Here is a 16,702-nt window from a genome sequence, read left to right as displayed (position 1 = left end):
TCTACCAATTGAACAACCTTTGCTGGCAAACATGTTTTTATTGTTTCAATTTTTGCAATATCAAAAAGAATGCACAAATGTTGGCACTGGCGAATTTTTTTTTATTATTTTGTAGAAAGTTATATTTTCAAAACAGAAACATTCCATTTGCACATAATCTGATATTTTTTTACTTAACACTAGGATCAAAAATTACTTCTAATGTACTTTTTTTAGCATCTATATTATACGCATGAATTTGTTCATATTATTGATTTGATTTACTTCAAGGAAACAAAAATTTCAAGCTTCTGCTAAAAAAAAAAAAAAAAGTTCAAATATGAAGAACAAGAATGGCTCTTTGTGAAGGCAAAGATGGAACCTCAAATTAATTATATTTTTGTATCTACATGTCCCCCCCCCCTTCTAAAAATTCCCTAGAAGGATTTTTTTTGAAAAATCCTGCTTTCAAAATCATCATAGCTGAATAATGAAAATAAACTTAGAACATGAACAGATTTTTTTTAAAAAGTTTAACTTGACAAACCTGGGCAACAGCTAAACATATATATATATATATATATATATATTTTTTTTTTTTTTTTTTCAATATGAAGTGTAGAGCACAGCAAAGACACAAAAATGAAATATTGTAATAAATTTATATCTTCTTCATTAAAGGTTTAATTTTTTTTTTCTCCTCGCTTTAGATGGAAAAAAATCAATGCTTTCCTACTTTATGACTGTATACAATTACAAGGCTGTTTTTTTTTTATTTAAAAATTATACATCCATTACATGACTTAAGAAGAAAGTAATATTAGCTGCAGACCACATTATTTGAATTCTCATCCATATTATGAATATTTCTTATCAATACAATCAAAATTAACATACCAAATCTCTTATAAGTGTATCAACAAGGGTTCTAGTCTGATTTGATTCTGAGAACTCAATTCTAGCACGTTTTAATCTGTTATCGGAAGCGTTTCCATTAAGTGAAATGTTTTCATGTGCAAGAAGTGCCCTTTCATTCCGCTTAAATCTGAATACATCAGTGTCTGTGAGGATTTCGCCTTGCAAAAGTCTGTGAGCTATTTCAAATGCTCGCGGATCTTTTCTATAATCGTCGCAAGGCATGTAACAATGTGAAATATTGAATTTACTATCACCTGTGAACTGCTGTTTATTTTCACGATTAAATATCTTGTTCACATGCAAAAAACTTGATGGTTTATCAAATAAATGGGAAGTGTATCCCTTTTCAATTTCAGTAGCCAACGAATTACATGATAAACGAAAATTATTCGACGCATCATTTCTCTCGGATATCTCCTTAAGCCAAGCTTCTCTAAATTTACACAACTGACTCATTGTTGTGTACTCCGAACCTATAATAAATTTGTTGGTTCAAGTGATTAAGAAAAATTGTCAAATCCCACGCGTTTAAAACCATAACGTTACCAAGCACACAGCAAAACCAAATGCAGATAAGCATAGCCCACGGACGGCATCAACTGCTAAACTGAATAAGGCATAAAAGCTTGATATCCAGGATAACGCGAGAAAACGTGATTTGTGATTGAATTAAGAAAGTTGTAAGTTTGGTAAATTTCGCCTTTTATTTTTCTGAACTTTACATTAAAAAATATGGAAAGAAATTTAAAAATAAAGTATGATATTGTTATGCATGTTCATAATAATTATATAGAAATATGTATTGGTGGATAAAAATAACTTTGCTTTTTCTACTTAAACTTTTATTAGATTGCAGCATCTCCTTATCAATACTACAGGAGGATAGGTGCGTGCTTCCGTGGTTGCTGAGTTTGTGTCCTGGAGGATCATGGCATTGACTGCGTCGCCCTTGAGAAGGTTAATTAACACGTTTAACTTTTATTTAGTTAACTTTTATACCAGGCATTTAGTTATTTACTCATAGTAAGAAAAGTTGAGAATTTAAGAGCATTGCGAATTAATACATTAGATCCTCTCCCATGAACCAATATCATAACAGAAAAATCGAGGCCTACCGGAAGTAGTATCGTTGGAATGCCTTCAGTTAGTATTAATTACATGCCCACCACGTCTTGGGATAACGCATAAGGAGATTACTCCACACCATTAAGGAGGATAAAGGGTTTTATCATTATTGTTATTACAGTTACTTCTGGATCAAATGTCTATTGGAACTTCATTGCTTATGTTATTGGCAATTTTTTATTATATTTGGAACTTATAAATACATCGTGCTTCTAAACACATTTTCATATATTTCCCAGCTAGTTGTATATAATCAAAAATGTTTAATCTTAAACGAGTCTTTAAAAATCGGTACATTTACCGATATTCTTAATATATCAGTAAAGGATTCTTCCTTAGTTATTGTTTTTAAAGTTAAAAAAAGTTATTTAAATTATGAGAATATTAAATCCCACATTGTTTCAAAACAGAATAAGAAACCCAAAGATCGGAATCAAAGAGTTTCATGCCGAATGGTAAAGCTCTGATCTTAGTATTTCCCATAATGTAAAAACACATCTCCTAGGAGATGTATGATGTTATACATTATGGTGGAAGGTCACTACCCAGACCGGTTTCGACCTTTATTGAGGTCCCATCAGTGAGTAGGTAGACCAAATTAATACTGAGGTATAGCGAAAAGAACTTATATACTCTGCTATACAAGTTGTCAAACAGGTGCACCCATTAAATTACTTATTTATGTAAAAAAAAAGTTAAAATTTTTGAGCATATAAAAACTACACATAAGAGATGATGTTCAAATGAAACATCAAAGAGCATCTTTGATGTTCAAAGTACAAGGAAGCTATGCACTTTCTGTTATTCCTTTATTTGTATTTTTTTTTTCTCATTCAATACAATGATGTCATCAGCTTTGTCATTAGCATTATCTATTCATGTATGAATAGGGAAATTTATACAACAAAAACTCATAGAGATAAGTCTATTAAATGAATGTGAGCAAAGATGCCCTGCCCTGTTTTTTTGCATTAAATGGTAAGTGTCAGATGGTTCAGAAGCCTCATCTTCAAAAAGAAGTTTGCTTGTGTATTGTCAAAACAGTTTTCTTGGTCTTCCTCTGCATCCGTTAGTTGGACTGTAGAGAGCAAGAGCACTGAACATAGATGAATGTTCATGTTGGTGTCCCGACAATCTCAGCTGACTTTTCTGAATTGTTTATATTAGGGGTCTTTGCTGGCATTCTTCAAGAATGACAGTATTAGGAATGTCTTGTCGTCTGTAACCTAATATCATTAGAATGCATGCTGTCCCAAGGCTATTGATGATATTAACTGCTCTTTGAGTAATGATGTTCCATGTCTGGGCACCATATGTAAATATGGCTTGACTGGTGGTTTTGTACAGACAAATTTTGGTGTATTTGTGGTGATGAGATTGGATTTCCAGATGTTAATTATACTTTTATGGAATTGAATAGCTTTGTGCTTTGTTTTCACTGTTAGAGAGAGTATTGATGTAGGGAACCAAGATACTGAAAATCACTTGCCTTCTTCAAAAAATGACCACATGCTCATTTAGCCTAATATTTCTTTTATTCTGTTCTTTTCAACTCTACTGCTATTGACTGCCAACTCGATAAGTGCTACATTTTTGCATAAATTATCTAAATAGTTTGGGGGCAGTCTGTGAGTCAATAAACATAGCAGCATCATCTGTAAAGCTGCTTATGTCAGTTTGTCCTGCCAAATCTTCAAGAGTTATTTCATACCTGTTTACTGTACATCTCGACACATAATTAAAGGTAATAATAATAAAAAAAAAATTGTTGTAATTTCTTGGCATCTTTAATTTAAGATTTTAATTCTTTCAGACAATAACAATGATGTTATTGTTTCTTGTGTGTGTGTTTTTTTTGTGTATTATTACAATTTTAACATCGTATTCCTGAAGATGTTTCTGTGACAGAGACAAAATATTAAAACAATTAAACCTGTTGATTATTTCTCTTTATGGTGTAATTATTCTATTAAACTGTATCATGATTAGCCATAGGAGGGTTGTTGCATTTTTAGGAAGGTTGATTTGAAATTAAAAGAAAAAAAAGTATAAAATATCTGTAATAATTAATAATAAAAGAATTCAGAAGAAAAAATAATGAAAGAAAATATTTAACTTGCATCATCTTCTAGAAAATGATAAACATTATTTTAATATTTTGTTGGGCAATGCAAAGGCAGGGGAAAAAAAGAAAAAATCCAAATGAAGAATCTGTGGAAATCAAAGGTATCGTCACTAGAAATCAAAAGCGAGAAATGTTAGTGGAATTTGCAGAAGAAAGAAATCTAAAAATAATGAACACTTTCTTTTTTTTTTCAAAAAGAAACTTCACAACAAATTGACCTGGAAACATCCAAATGGAACTAACAAGAATGAAATTGATTATATATATATTAACAGATAAACCATATATGGTACAAGAACATAAAAATTATAAACAAAGTAAGGCTAAGCAGCGTTCACAGATTAGGCCAAAGCAAAAAAGTATATTTTGAATGGATGGAAAGACAAAAACTGATTAAAAAAAAAAAAAAAAAAACCAGAAACATCATAGAAAAAGAGGAATTTCAAAAAAGACATTTAAAAAAATTGGACCTAATTTTGAATATTGAAAATTTCAACAGCATCCTAATTAAAAAAAAAAAAAGATACTAAGAAATGCTGCAAATTTATCTGTGAGCTCAAAAAGAGCAAAAATAGACAAATTAAAAAAACAACAACAACTAAAGACTTAAAAAAAGAAGAAACATGAAGCAATAGAAAATTATTTCTATTGCTATATAAAGAAAACAAATAAACTTGATAATGCAGGTAATCTTTAAAGTATGACAGGTGTAAAAGGTGAAAATGGAATACTGATTACAAACAGAAATTATAGCTACATTTTATCAAGAATTATATACAAATAAGGGGAATGTAATAGAAAACAACAGTAGAGAAAAGGATACTAAAAACTATAATGAACATAAGTCAAAGATGATGAATAAAGCATGCACTTGCAAAAATGAAAAATAAAAGACACCTGGACTTGATGAAATACTAATAGAAATATTAAAAAAATGGAGAAGATCTTTTGAATAAATATAAAAATAGCAGAATTGTTTATCGAATGTTTAAGAACAGGAAGAACTACTAAAAGTTAGAATACTAGAGAAAATCATCCTTCTGTATAAGAAAGCTGATAACACTGACATAAGAAATTATAGGCCTATAACACTTCTCCCAGTCCATAATAAGCTTTTTGCAAAAATGATAGATGGCAGAATAAGCATTATATTAAATTTTCATCAACCAGAAGAACAAGCAGGTTTCAGAACATCCTTCTCAAATTCAGATAATTTATAACCCTTAAATCAAGTAATCGCACTACAAAAGAATATGTAATAATATACCAATTTCTTTGGCTTTATGAAAAAACCCTCGACTCAATAGATCTATGTAAAATGCCTGAAGCTGTAAAACATATACAATAGATGACATTTATATTAACTCGTATATATCCATTTAAGTTCATCAGTAATGAATTTAAATGGAAAAGAAAGAGAAATAGAAATAAAAAGAGGAGTCAGACAGGGAGACTCTGTCTCACCAAAATTATTTGCTACAGCTCTTGAGAAAATTGAACTGGGAGAAAAGAGGATTGAATATTGATGGAGAATATTTAAGCAGTCTACAATTCACTAATGCTATCATACTAATAGCAACATCACCAGAACTAGAACACATGATTATTGAATTAAATAAATCTAAAGATAGGCCTACAAATAAATATGGATAAATCAAAAATAATATATAGTAAAAATACCCTAGAAAAAAACAATCAAAATAAATCAGAGATAGATTGAAATAGTGAATTCATACAAATATCTAGGACAAATCATTACAAACAACCATAAACTTAATGAAATTTCATCTAGAATAACAGCATGATAGAAAGTTTTTAACCATCATTTATATATATATATAAAGAGAGAGAGATGTTTGAAAGAAATTTACCAAACTGTGCGAAAAGAAAGATCTACAGCCCAGTGTGAACTCCCAACAATGACCCATTGTAGTAAAACCTGAGGTCTGACTGAAAAAAACATCTAGAGAAACTGAAAACAACACAAAGAAACATGGAAAGAGCCATTTTGGGAATAACCTGGTTAGAGAAAAATAATAATGTTAGGATAAGAAAGCAAACAAAGATAATGGACACTGCATTAGTAATAAAAGGCAGCAAATGACTCTGAACAGAACATGTGATGATAATGTTAGACAACAGAACGGACACCAAGAACTGGTTATCGGAAACGAGATAGACCAGTATTAAGATGGGATGATGATGAAATAAAATGTTATAGGCATTTATGGTGGAGAAATGCATAAGATCGGCCAAAATTGCCGAAGCACAGGGAGGCATTTGTCCAGCAGTGGACTGAAGAAAGCCGTTAATGACGATTTTGTTGGTGTTATACTCAGCATCATCAGAACATGCAAAAAAAAAGTTTGTTTAGGACTTTAGTTTCTTGTTTTTGTCCATTAAAATTTTTAAACTGGTCCCATTCTTAACTAATTGTTGCCCTTCATATACTGCAACAAATTTTTTTGTGCTGAGTATTAACATACCCAGCAAATAAGTTAATTCCAACATATTTGTTCAGATACCCAGCAAATAAGTTAAATAAATATTAATTTTTTATTATTCATGCATTTTGAATTAAAACCATTAAATAAGCTTAACAAGGAGCTGCATGAGTCATGAATAAGGGAGTGAAAATTAGATTTTTGTGGAGAGTGGGTGTCAGAATGGGTTATGCATGCACAAACACTGAATATGTTCAAGGCAGATATGCTAGTTATCATATTTTGGACTGTCCTCAGTTTTGCATTATCTGCAGATAAGAGTAACTTCTTGCAGTCTGTTGATAGAAATTGTTGACATCAAGGTTGTGAATAGCAATAGTTCCAATACTTGCATACTTCACTTGCCTTCAGTTTCCTTTGTACTTTCCCCTCTATACTCAGTTGTAATACATGTCAGATGTCAATCCCCTAGCCTGATATCTAAACCCGTTTGCTGCAACTTAAATATTAATTTCATTATAACTTTGTCAAATGATGTCCATCTAGGATGCAAAGAACTTTTATTAGAATCAGTTGAAGGTGAAGCTGGTCTTACACAATGATGGTAAGGTTTCCTCTACATGAAACTCGGGTTTTCCATCCTTCAAGCTTATTATTCATGATCTCTGGAGACACCCTAGTAATATTATGTTAGGTTTGAGGAATGCTCTCTTCAAAACAATGAGAAATTTCAAAGACATTAATTCCTGTCATAGACAAGTAGTGCTCCATCTTTTTCAGTATGAGTAATAAGGTTGTTATTCTTTCATAATGAAGCTTTAAATCTTTACTTTGCTCAGAATAGTTGGGAAAAGAAGACTAATATAACAATCACATAGGCATCTATCTATATAATACAGGAAATCTGTAAGGCAATTTTTAAAACAGTGGCAAAGTTATTTCCTTTAGCTTTGTATAGAAAACATGGTAAAGGCTTGCTCCTGAACTGTTTTGGGTTTCCCATGTGAAAATGGAGGATATTCTGCAAATATGAGTATTAAAGATTTTGCAAAGTAGTTTGTATGATGATCCCACAAATGAAAAGTCACAGGACCTATAATACTACAGTGCCATGTGTGGATAAATAATTAAGGAGAAAGAAATAGTATACTGATATGTTTCTTAAAGTGTTGGAGATTATACTCTCTGTGGGAAAAACAGTATAGAGGAGATTGTTCCAAAGAATAGAATGGATGGAATGAAGAAAGATAAGTTTGTTTAGTATGTTTGGAGTTGGAAGTTTATGGGTGTTGGCCAGTGGCTGCTCTACTTACATGGTTAGAAGAAAGTGGAGGAATGCCCATAAAAGTACATAGAGAAAAGGCATAGCACTGAAACAGAGTGCCTATGATAAAGTGACTGAAGGGAGTCTGTGAGAGAAGGGTCATCTGTTAAGCAGATTGCCCTCTTCTGCATATCATCAAGAATTCTTAGTGAGATGTTGGTGCACCTTCCCAAATATGGGAACAATATTCAGATCTGAGACTAATAAAGTGTTAGGAGTTGAAAGAGAAGTAATGTTTTGACATTATTCTCTTCTTTTAAGCTTTTTAAATGCTGAGAAGGCTATGTATGTAATGTGTTTGTGCCAAGATAAAGTGAATGTGACAGTCAGCCATAGAAGAGAAAGCTGATCTTGAAAGAAAATTTGAACATTATCGGAAATAAGAGGGAGTAAGGTAGGATCGTTCTTGCTGGTAATAAGGCAGGATTTGAGTTTTTATGGCATTGAATTTACTAAATTGTTTTCATCCCATTTGAGAATGTTGAGGTGATCAGTTAAGTCACTAGTTATGGAATATCCTGAGGCTTCCATCACTTGAGTAATACACTGTGAATAATTTGTTAAATTAGGGGCACAAAACACACGTGTTGAAAAGATTATTTTACTGATTAATAATAAAATAATAACTTTACGTTTCGACCCCTGTATTGAGGTCATCTTCAGAAGGATACATTCAGAAGTATAAGAACAAGCTACATGTTGTTGCACTCTGTACAAGTAAATTACATCTACGTTGTTAACTAATCTTTTTTCTTAGCCTGCCCTCTAGTAAAAAAAAAAAAAAAAAAGTACACAAAACAGACACGCCATTACATCCAATTGTGGAAGGAATTGACAGTCCGAATTACTACTTAGCCAAAAAATTAGCGGCCACACTCAAAGAATTGGTTGGTCATTCCCCTTCCTACATAAAAAAATACACAACAATTCATAAACAAAATTAAAAATATTACACTCAACGACCAAGATCTATTAGTCAACTTTGACATAACTTCCCTTTTCACCAATGTCCCAATCAATGATACTATCCTACTCTTACAGAACATATTTCCACACGACATCACAGCCCTCTTTGCCCACGTACTCCACTCCGGATACTTCGTGTGGCAAAACAATTTTTACCTTCAAAAAGAGGGTACCGCCATGGGCTCTCCACTCTCCCCCACCAATAACGAACTTTTACATGGAAGATTTTGAGCAACGAGCTCTAGAATCGGCGTGTCCAAAGCCCAAAATTTGGCTCACATACGTCGACGATATTTTCGCCATTTGGCCCCACGGCCGCCAAGCACTAGATACATTCCTCAGCCACCTGAACAAACAACACACAAACGCATCCAATTCACCATTGAAATTGAAAAAAACAACTCTCTTCCGTTCCTAGATACTTGTCACACGTCTTCCTTCAGGCTGTCTCTCCTTCTCAGTTTACCGCAAACCTACACACACAGGCCAGTACATACACAAAACTTCTTATCACCACCCAACACAAAAACTAGGGGTCATAAGCACCCTTAAACACAGAGCTCAAACCATTTGTTCAAATGAACAAGCCCATGAATATGAGACCATCAAACATACCTTTATAAAAAATGGATACAATATAAAAACCATTCACAAGATCCTCCACAAAGATACCACTAATAACAAAAAAGATTTAAAAAATGCTATTGCTATACCATATGTTAGAGGCATTTCAGAAAAAATAGACAGAACGCTACACAAATACAACATCAAAACCACCTTTAAACCCCCGACAAAATTAAGACACCTACTCAGTTCTTCCAAGGATCCCCTGCCACACTTAGCCCACCCAGGGGTTTACAAAATAGATTGCACATGTAACATACCATACATAGGGGAAACAGGGCGAACCATCCCAATCAGAAAGGATGAACACAAATGTCACATAAAATACCTCCATTTTGGAAAAACCGGCCTTTCTGACCACGCACTCCAAACATACCACAGAATTGACTGGAAAGGTACCAAGTCCCTACACCGCACCAAAACCTGGTTCGAGCGGAAATTCAAGGAAGCTTGTGAAATGCTCAAACATGATCCGAATCTGAATAAAAATGATGGTCTAACAATTCCAAGAATGTGGAGGACCCATCTACAACCTTCATAACAACCACGAAGAAAAATCTGAATACAAGACCTAGTGAAGTGTTTTATTTTTTTTTTTTTTTTTACTAGAGGGCAGGCTAAGAAAAAAGATTAGTTAACAATGTAGATGTAATTTACTTGTATAGAGTGCAACAACATGTAGCTTGTTCTTATACTTCTGAATGTATCCTTCTGAAGATGACCTCAATACAGGGGTCGAAACGTAAAGTTATTATTTTATTATTAATCAGTAAAATAATCTTTTCAACACGTGTGTTTTGTGTCCCTAATTTAATAAATTTGAATGCTGATCACCGTGTAACCTTAAAAGAAAGAGACACTGTGAATAAGATTTTGAAGTCAGAGAGAGAGAGAGAGAGATCACTGATATAAAGAAGGAAGAGCATAGGTTAGAGTACAGAACCTTGGGATACTCCAGCATTGATAGAGAAATTTGATGAGATGAAGCCATCCACCATGACACACAATGAACAATCAGCAGTCTAATCACAGAGTGCTGGAGGGAGGCCATAAGAGGTAGCTTGTTCAGGAGGCCTCTGTGCCAGACACAATCAAATGCCTTTGAAATATCAAGAGTAGTGCATGATATTAGCCATACTGTAAAATGCTACTCCTGCAGTAACATAAACGTCATTCAACTATCTGTGAAATGCTGGAGGAGTTTCTTCCTTTTATTGATAGCGTTCTTTCTCTCCTCTCCATGACATTGCAACCTCAGTTTATGGCATGTAATTCTTAATGGCATTATTTATTTGTTTATTTTATACTTGTGTCTATATTTTAATTATATTTTACTTATAGATTTCATGGAACTATTTTATCGCATAAGACTTTTTTCATATTTCATACTGGTGTACTGCTTGTATATTTTGTACCTAAAAGCCATCTGAAAATATTTTACTTGAGATAACCAAATATATTATATGATTGCAGTGTCTAGTGCTGAAATTTAAGTCTAAAGTGCCAGTAGAACTGATGCTCTTAGCCATGCAGTATCAAGTACGCTGAACTTTGGTAAATCTAGTTGGTGTGCAGCAACCATATCCTCTATGCCTATACCTTCACATTGGTGAGATTTTTAGTAATGCTGAATATACCCTCCAGCCAACTGGCATGAACCATCCAACTTTAGAAACTATCTCAGAGTGAATTAATGTGGGCAGTGGTCTGGGTAGCATCCACACCCATCAAAGGAATGGCAAAACCTCTGATACTAGACAGTGCTAAGTGGTAAATGATTTTCATTATCTAATATAATATCACCACTTTGAAGTGGAAAACCATATTTGGATTCCAGAGCAATTTCTTCCAGCATCCAATATCAATAATGTTTTCAGCATTACATCACAGATCATGGAGAGAACTTTTTTTTTTTTACGCTGGACCAAACATAATGGTAACACCATAGGAAGCTTCCAAGTCATGTATTATTATTATTAGATCACACCTCCAGGGAGTCCAAAGACTCATCGAGGGAGGGCATCTACTCTACAACTCTTCGTCTCACTACTCCACCAACCTTCATCAACTAACACCAATGCCATCTACTGCTGACTACCACCACTAGTACTTTCACAGACAATCACAAACATCCATGCCCACTGTGGGATTCGAACCCACAGCCTTTTGGCTGGAGAGCGGATACGCTAACCACGCGGCCAACCAGGTCGGCAATTTTTAGTTTTTATTTTTTTAATTATTTTGAAAAATTTGAAATTATTTTTCAAATGTACCGAATAATCCTGCTGCTACTATATGTCAGGTGTGCCTGGAGGGATTCCGTAGTATGGGAGAGTTGGGAGAACACTTCCAAAGAAATGATTAGCAGAGGAGTGGAGTCAGAGTGTCCTATATCTTATCACAAATCCATTACTATACATACCATTATGCCTTAAACAACAGACATGAAAGAGTCGAGAGAAATACATTACTTGCAGAAAATTTTAAAGTGCCAAAACCTTTGGATTAACTTCTCAAATCTTATTATTATTAGAGACCTCCAAGGAATCGTGGATCTTTCTTCAAGGGAGGCTACATATTACCTGCAACAGCTGCCATACCTTTTCTTGAATTACTTGATTCACCACTTCAAAAGTTAAGCTATTCCATTCATGCTGCATTCTGGGAAAAAAATCTGGCTTGCATCCCTTTCCTGACTGTATTCTTTCATTCTCAACTTCCAAGAATATCCTCTTGTCCTCTCCCACTTCTATAAAATGAAAAATTCCTTCTACCATTATGCTATGAGGGTGGTCTGAAAATTTCTCGGCCTAACAATGAAAAAATGAATTTATAATTTCAAAATTATTTTTATTTTTCAACATAATCTCCCTTAAGACTAATACATTTATTCCAGCACCATTATCCTGTCCCTGTAGTGGTTCTCAGTGAGATCTGCAAAATACCCCTTTACAGCTGCACTCCCCTCTTGATTCGAAGAAACACGCTGGCCAGCAATGAAGTGTTTTAGTTTTGGGAAGAGGTAGAAGTCAGAGGGAGCCAAATCTGGGGAATATGGTGGATGTTCCAACAATTCATAGTGCAGATCCCTTGATTTTCCCATTGCCAAAACACCTTTGTGGGCAGGTGATTGTCCTGATGAAAGATGATTTTTTTCTTCTGCAAACTGGGTCTTTTCTCAAAACTTTTTTCATCTAGTCTGGTTAAAAGATCAGAATAATATTCCCTGGTTATTGTTTTACCCTTTTCAAGACAATTAATAAACAAAATGCCTTTTGCATCTCAAAACACTGATGCCATGACCTTTCCTGCTGATGGAACTGACTTTGTCTTCTTTGGTGCTGAACAGCCAGCTTCTGTCCTCTGTTTTGACTGCTGTTTGGATTCTGGTGTGTAATGGTGAATCCAAGTCTCATCCATAGTAATAAATCAATGTACAAAATCAGTTTTATTCTTGTTAAAATGCTCCAAGCACTGTTCAGAGATTTTCATGCGAGTGCGTTTCTGATCTGCTGTGAGCAAGCACAGTACCCATCTTGCGCAAAGCTTTTTCATTTGCAATTCTTCATGCAATATATATCCTGCATGTTCTTTTGAAATGCCTATAATCTAAGCAATTTCACACACTTTGACTCGCCGGTCATCCAATACCATATCATGCACTTGATCAATGATTTCAGGTGTTGTTGCACTTTTTGGATGTCTTTCAAATGGATCATCTTCAAGGCTAGTACAGCCACATTTAAACTTGGCAGCTCATTTCTTAATCGTTGAAAGCGAAGGAGAAGAGTGCCCATAAACTTTTATGAACTTCGAATGAATTTCTTTTGTCGCTAAACCTTCTTTTACAAAGAATTTTAGAACCGCACGATATTCGATTTTATCCATTTCAAAGGATACAGACAACACTTTTGCTTCAGACAGCTGTATAAAACAAACTACTTGATAGAATGACTTGCAATTTCACATGGATGCTTATGACAGATGTACCAGCTTAGAAAGAAAAAAAAATCATGCTGATAGTGTTGCCATCTGTGGTCGAGGCTGAGAACTTTTCAGACCACCCTCATATATGACCCTTTAACCTCTCTTTCTCCTGTCTTCTAATGTTTGCAATCCACACAGTTTCAATCTCTCTCCTCATAATTTACACTCCATACTTCTTATATCATCTTTAACATCCTCCTTTGCTCCCTCCTCTACTATATCTGCATCATTTCAAAACCTAAGTGACCAGATCTACAAATAAATAGTCGAGGTGAGGCAATAATGACGCCTTATAAAAAGGCAAAATAACTTTCTTATTCTTGCAAGTCAGTTTTGTTTCAGTTACAATTTTGCTCTGGTTGTATTTGCAATCTTTGTTATATAATATTTGAATTTCAGCTTCCTATCCATCAAAACTCCAAGATCCCTAGCCTGATTAGTCCCTTTTATGGTGATCTCACCAGTGTTATATACCATTACATATCTCATCATACCATAGTGCATAACTTTATATTTACTAATGTTGAACTGATAGTATTTTCACTTTCACAGTATTCTAGCCTATTTGAAGTATTCTGGTATATCCATTCCCCTTTTCTAACTCAACTCTAACTTTGTTATAAAATGTAAGTTTCTCAAACATGATCCTCCCTTTAGTAAACCTGATCTGTTCATTGCAGAATATAGATTCTCTTTAAACCCATTTTTGTATGCAAGCTGCACCAAGTTTTCCAATATTTTCAATACCACTCTTGGGATATTACTAGGTCAGTAGTTACTGTAGATACACCAGTCTTTGCACTACTCTTGTACAACAGTATTATCATACATTCCTTCCTCTCTTGTGAAATCTTCTTTGCATATGGACTCAAGTTATACAGCCAGGTCATGTGCACATCCATTTTATCTGAACACTCCCTTACCATCCATATTAAAATCTCATTAGTACCTATTCTTATTTAGTTTATGCAACATCTCTGATACATCCTCCTCATACACCTAAGTCATGTCATTCAGTGTAAATGCAGAATTGAGTTTCATGTCACTTACTTCACGTTAATAACTCTTAGCAAAGTGGGCACTTGATAGCTGAAAAATTTCTGCACCTACCACATGCACACAATACCATCCTCATTCAGTAAGATTATTCTTTAATCATTTTTTCTTTTACTTGCAGCATGATGATAGAATGCTTTTGGGTTATCCTTGGCATGCAGAGCCAATGTGTTTTAATATTTAGACTTATCTTTTCCATGCAATACTTGTTCTTTGTGAACCTCTTGCTTAATAAGATTACACATCCATTTCACATCAATCCTGTTTATTCTTTGAACTCTAGGGACACATTCCAGTATTGCATGATTTAATTTGTCTAAAAATCGAGATGTAAGCAGAAGAATTTATTATAAAATATTAATACCAGAATCACTTGCATTTAATATTTTTATTTGTAAAGCTTTCCGTTAAATTGTTCTTTTTAGAGTTTTCCTATAACTATTGACAATGGCTATGAAACTTAGCCGAAAATTTTACAAATAAAAATATTAAACATAAGTAATTCTCTTATTAATATTTTAGGATGCATGATTTAAGTAAAAGTTTTAATATTTCCCTTTCACTGCCAATACTCTTCCCATCCAGCAATAGGATTATGGGACTCTGCCTAGTATCCTTCTCAGTTGGTCATAATTTCCCTAATTCAGCAGGTAACCTTATCTGAGCAGGATCATTACATCATGACCACTCTCACCAACCAGTGTCAGAACAATCTATTCCTTAACTGAAAGACTCACTGACATCATAATCAGTTCTATCTATTGCATTCTGCTTGAAGAAGTTGTCTTGCAATAGCTCAATAAATTTAACTTCTTTCTTATGAGATTTCATTGCTACTCGATCATTGTTTACATGTTTAAAATCTCTTTGCATGGTAACCCTATAGGAGGCTGTCATCAGGGTGTCAAATGAGTAATAATTTGGAAATGCATTTCATCTTCACCAGCAACTGATCAAGTAGGTCTCTATATTCCTCTGCAAGTCACATTGTTGAAACTTATTTCAATCAAATCTGGAATATTGTTGTTTGACTTTTTTAAATAACGAAACCTGTGGTGCGTTCATAATTATTTACAATTAAATCATTTTCACTGTGGTTTATACGTGTGTTTCTTCTAATTGTTGTTTGACATTGCTTAGGATGCTTTAAAAACTTTATCCCAGTTCGACTAAAGTGAATAGAGGTTGTAAAGGAAGGAAAGTTACATCCTTCAAAGACACCTCTGGTTACTTGTCAAGTGAGTTTGACCAAATATGGAATAGATTTGTTTCTTATGTGGCTAAATTTTCCTGAAGAAATTTGGCATAATTGGACTAATATGGGGAATGGAGATGCAGAGAAGCCCACTGTACATATACCTCCACAGGTAGCTTTGTTCAACCAGCTTGGGAATAGTTATTTCTTATGATGCTTAAAAGTAAGCTAGGAAATGTAACTCAGAGTAAAGTTATGCAGTTACTTTCTCCTCAGGCATCTGTACATGTCGTATCAACCATTTTCAGCAAAATTTGGGAATGTAGTAGTAGCTTTTTTTATGCTATTCAAGGTCCTCTGACAACTTTTACACACAGATAAAAACTGGTGATTTAGGTTTTAAAGGGGTGTGAAAAAAAAAAAAACTCTGCAGACAGTTACACTACTACAGATTACATTATTGATTATTTTGGATTTATGGCTGAAGCAACTTGGGCTATGAGGCCAGTGTATTTGGCCAATTTTCCTGTTTGACAAGATGGATAACCTGAGTTTCCAGGAGGGGGGGAAACCTGCAATCTGTGTATGAGACTGGCTCACTCAATTCCAACCAAAGAGCACCATTGATACTGATTACATCATTTAGCTTATTATAGCTAGTTATTTGTCAACTTTTTTATTTTTTAACCTGTTAATCTAAAAATGAATGAGTGAGCCAGCAAAGGTTGGTCGATTGGTAGAGCCTCTGCTACTACACGCAAAAAGTTAAGCAAGTTTGAGCGCAGTTAGTAGTTGGAAGGGGTTCGATGCTGTTGGCACACTTTCCCTCAATGAGTCTTTGGACTCCGTGAAGCTGTCAAATGATAATAATATCATCTCATTAAAAAAATCTCATATATAGAATAAATAAGCCAAGTACTAAAGAAACTGCTGGCTGACTGCAATATAGGAATCATTAG

At 34.0% G+C, this 16,702-nt stretch overlaps 2 protein-coding genes across 5 annotated transcripts in view; one reads left to right on the top strand and one right to left on the bottom strand.

Moving 5' to 3' along the window:
- The window catches only part of LOC150100304 (F-box/WD repeat-containing protein 8-like), a 223,815-nt gene extending 222,319 nt beyond the window's left edge, over window positions 1–1,496 (bottom strand). Inside the window, exon 1 of one of the 2 annotated variants that reach the window (XR_016549296.1) lies at window positions 877–1,496. Coding sequence is in view for 1 of the 2 variants with exons in the window: in XM_090403239.1 (XP_090259365.1) it covers window positions 877–1,353 (477 nt within the window). In the remaining variant the exon portion in view is untranslated. The remainder of the gene's footprint in view (window positions 1–876) is intronic. The other variant, XM_090403239.1, reaches the window with a different exon arrangement.
- Window positions 1,456–16,702, top strand: part of Hibch (3-hydroxyisobutyryl-CoA hydrolase) — a 168,350-nt gene continuing 153,103 nt past the window's right edge. Inside the window, exons 1-2 of one of the 3 annotated variants that reach the window (XM_090403240.1) lie at window positions 1,456–1,577; window positions 1,747–1,854. In XM_090403240.1, the coding sequence (XP_090259366.1) occupies window positions 1,826–1,854 (29 nt within the window). In that variant the 5' untranslated portion in view covers window positions 1,456–1,577; window positions 1,747–1,825. Of the gene's footprint in view, window positions 1,587–1,746; window positions 1,855–16,702 lie in introns of those variants that run through there. The other 2 variants (XM_090403241.1, XM_090403243.1) reach the window with 2 other exon arrangements.

Source organism: Typopeltis vanoorti, chromosome 13, assembly GCF_054136105.1.
Source record: "Typopeltis vanoorti isolate ZY-2024b chromosome 13, IOZ_Tvanoo_1.0, whole genome shotgun sequence".
NCBI lineage: Eukaryota > Metazoa > Arthropoda > Arachnida > Uropygi > Thelyphonidae > Typopeltis > Typopeltis vanoorti.
This window is presented reverse-complemented; position numbering and strand designations above follow the sequence as displayed.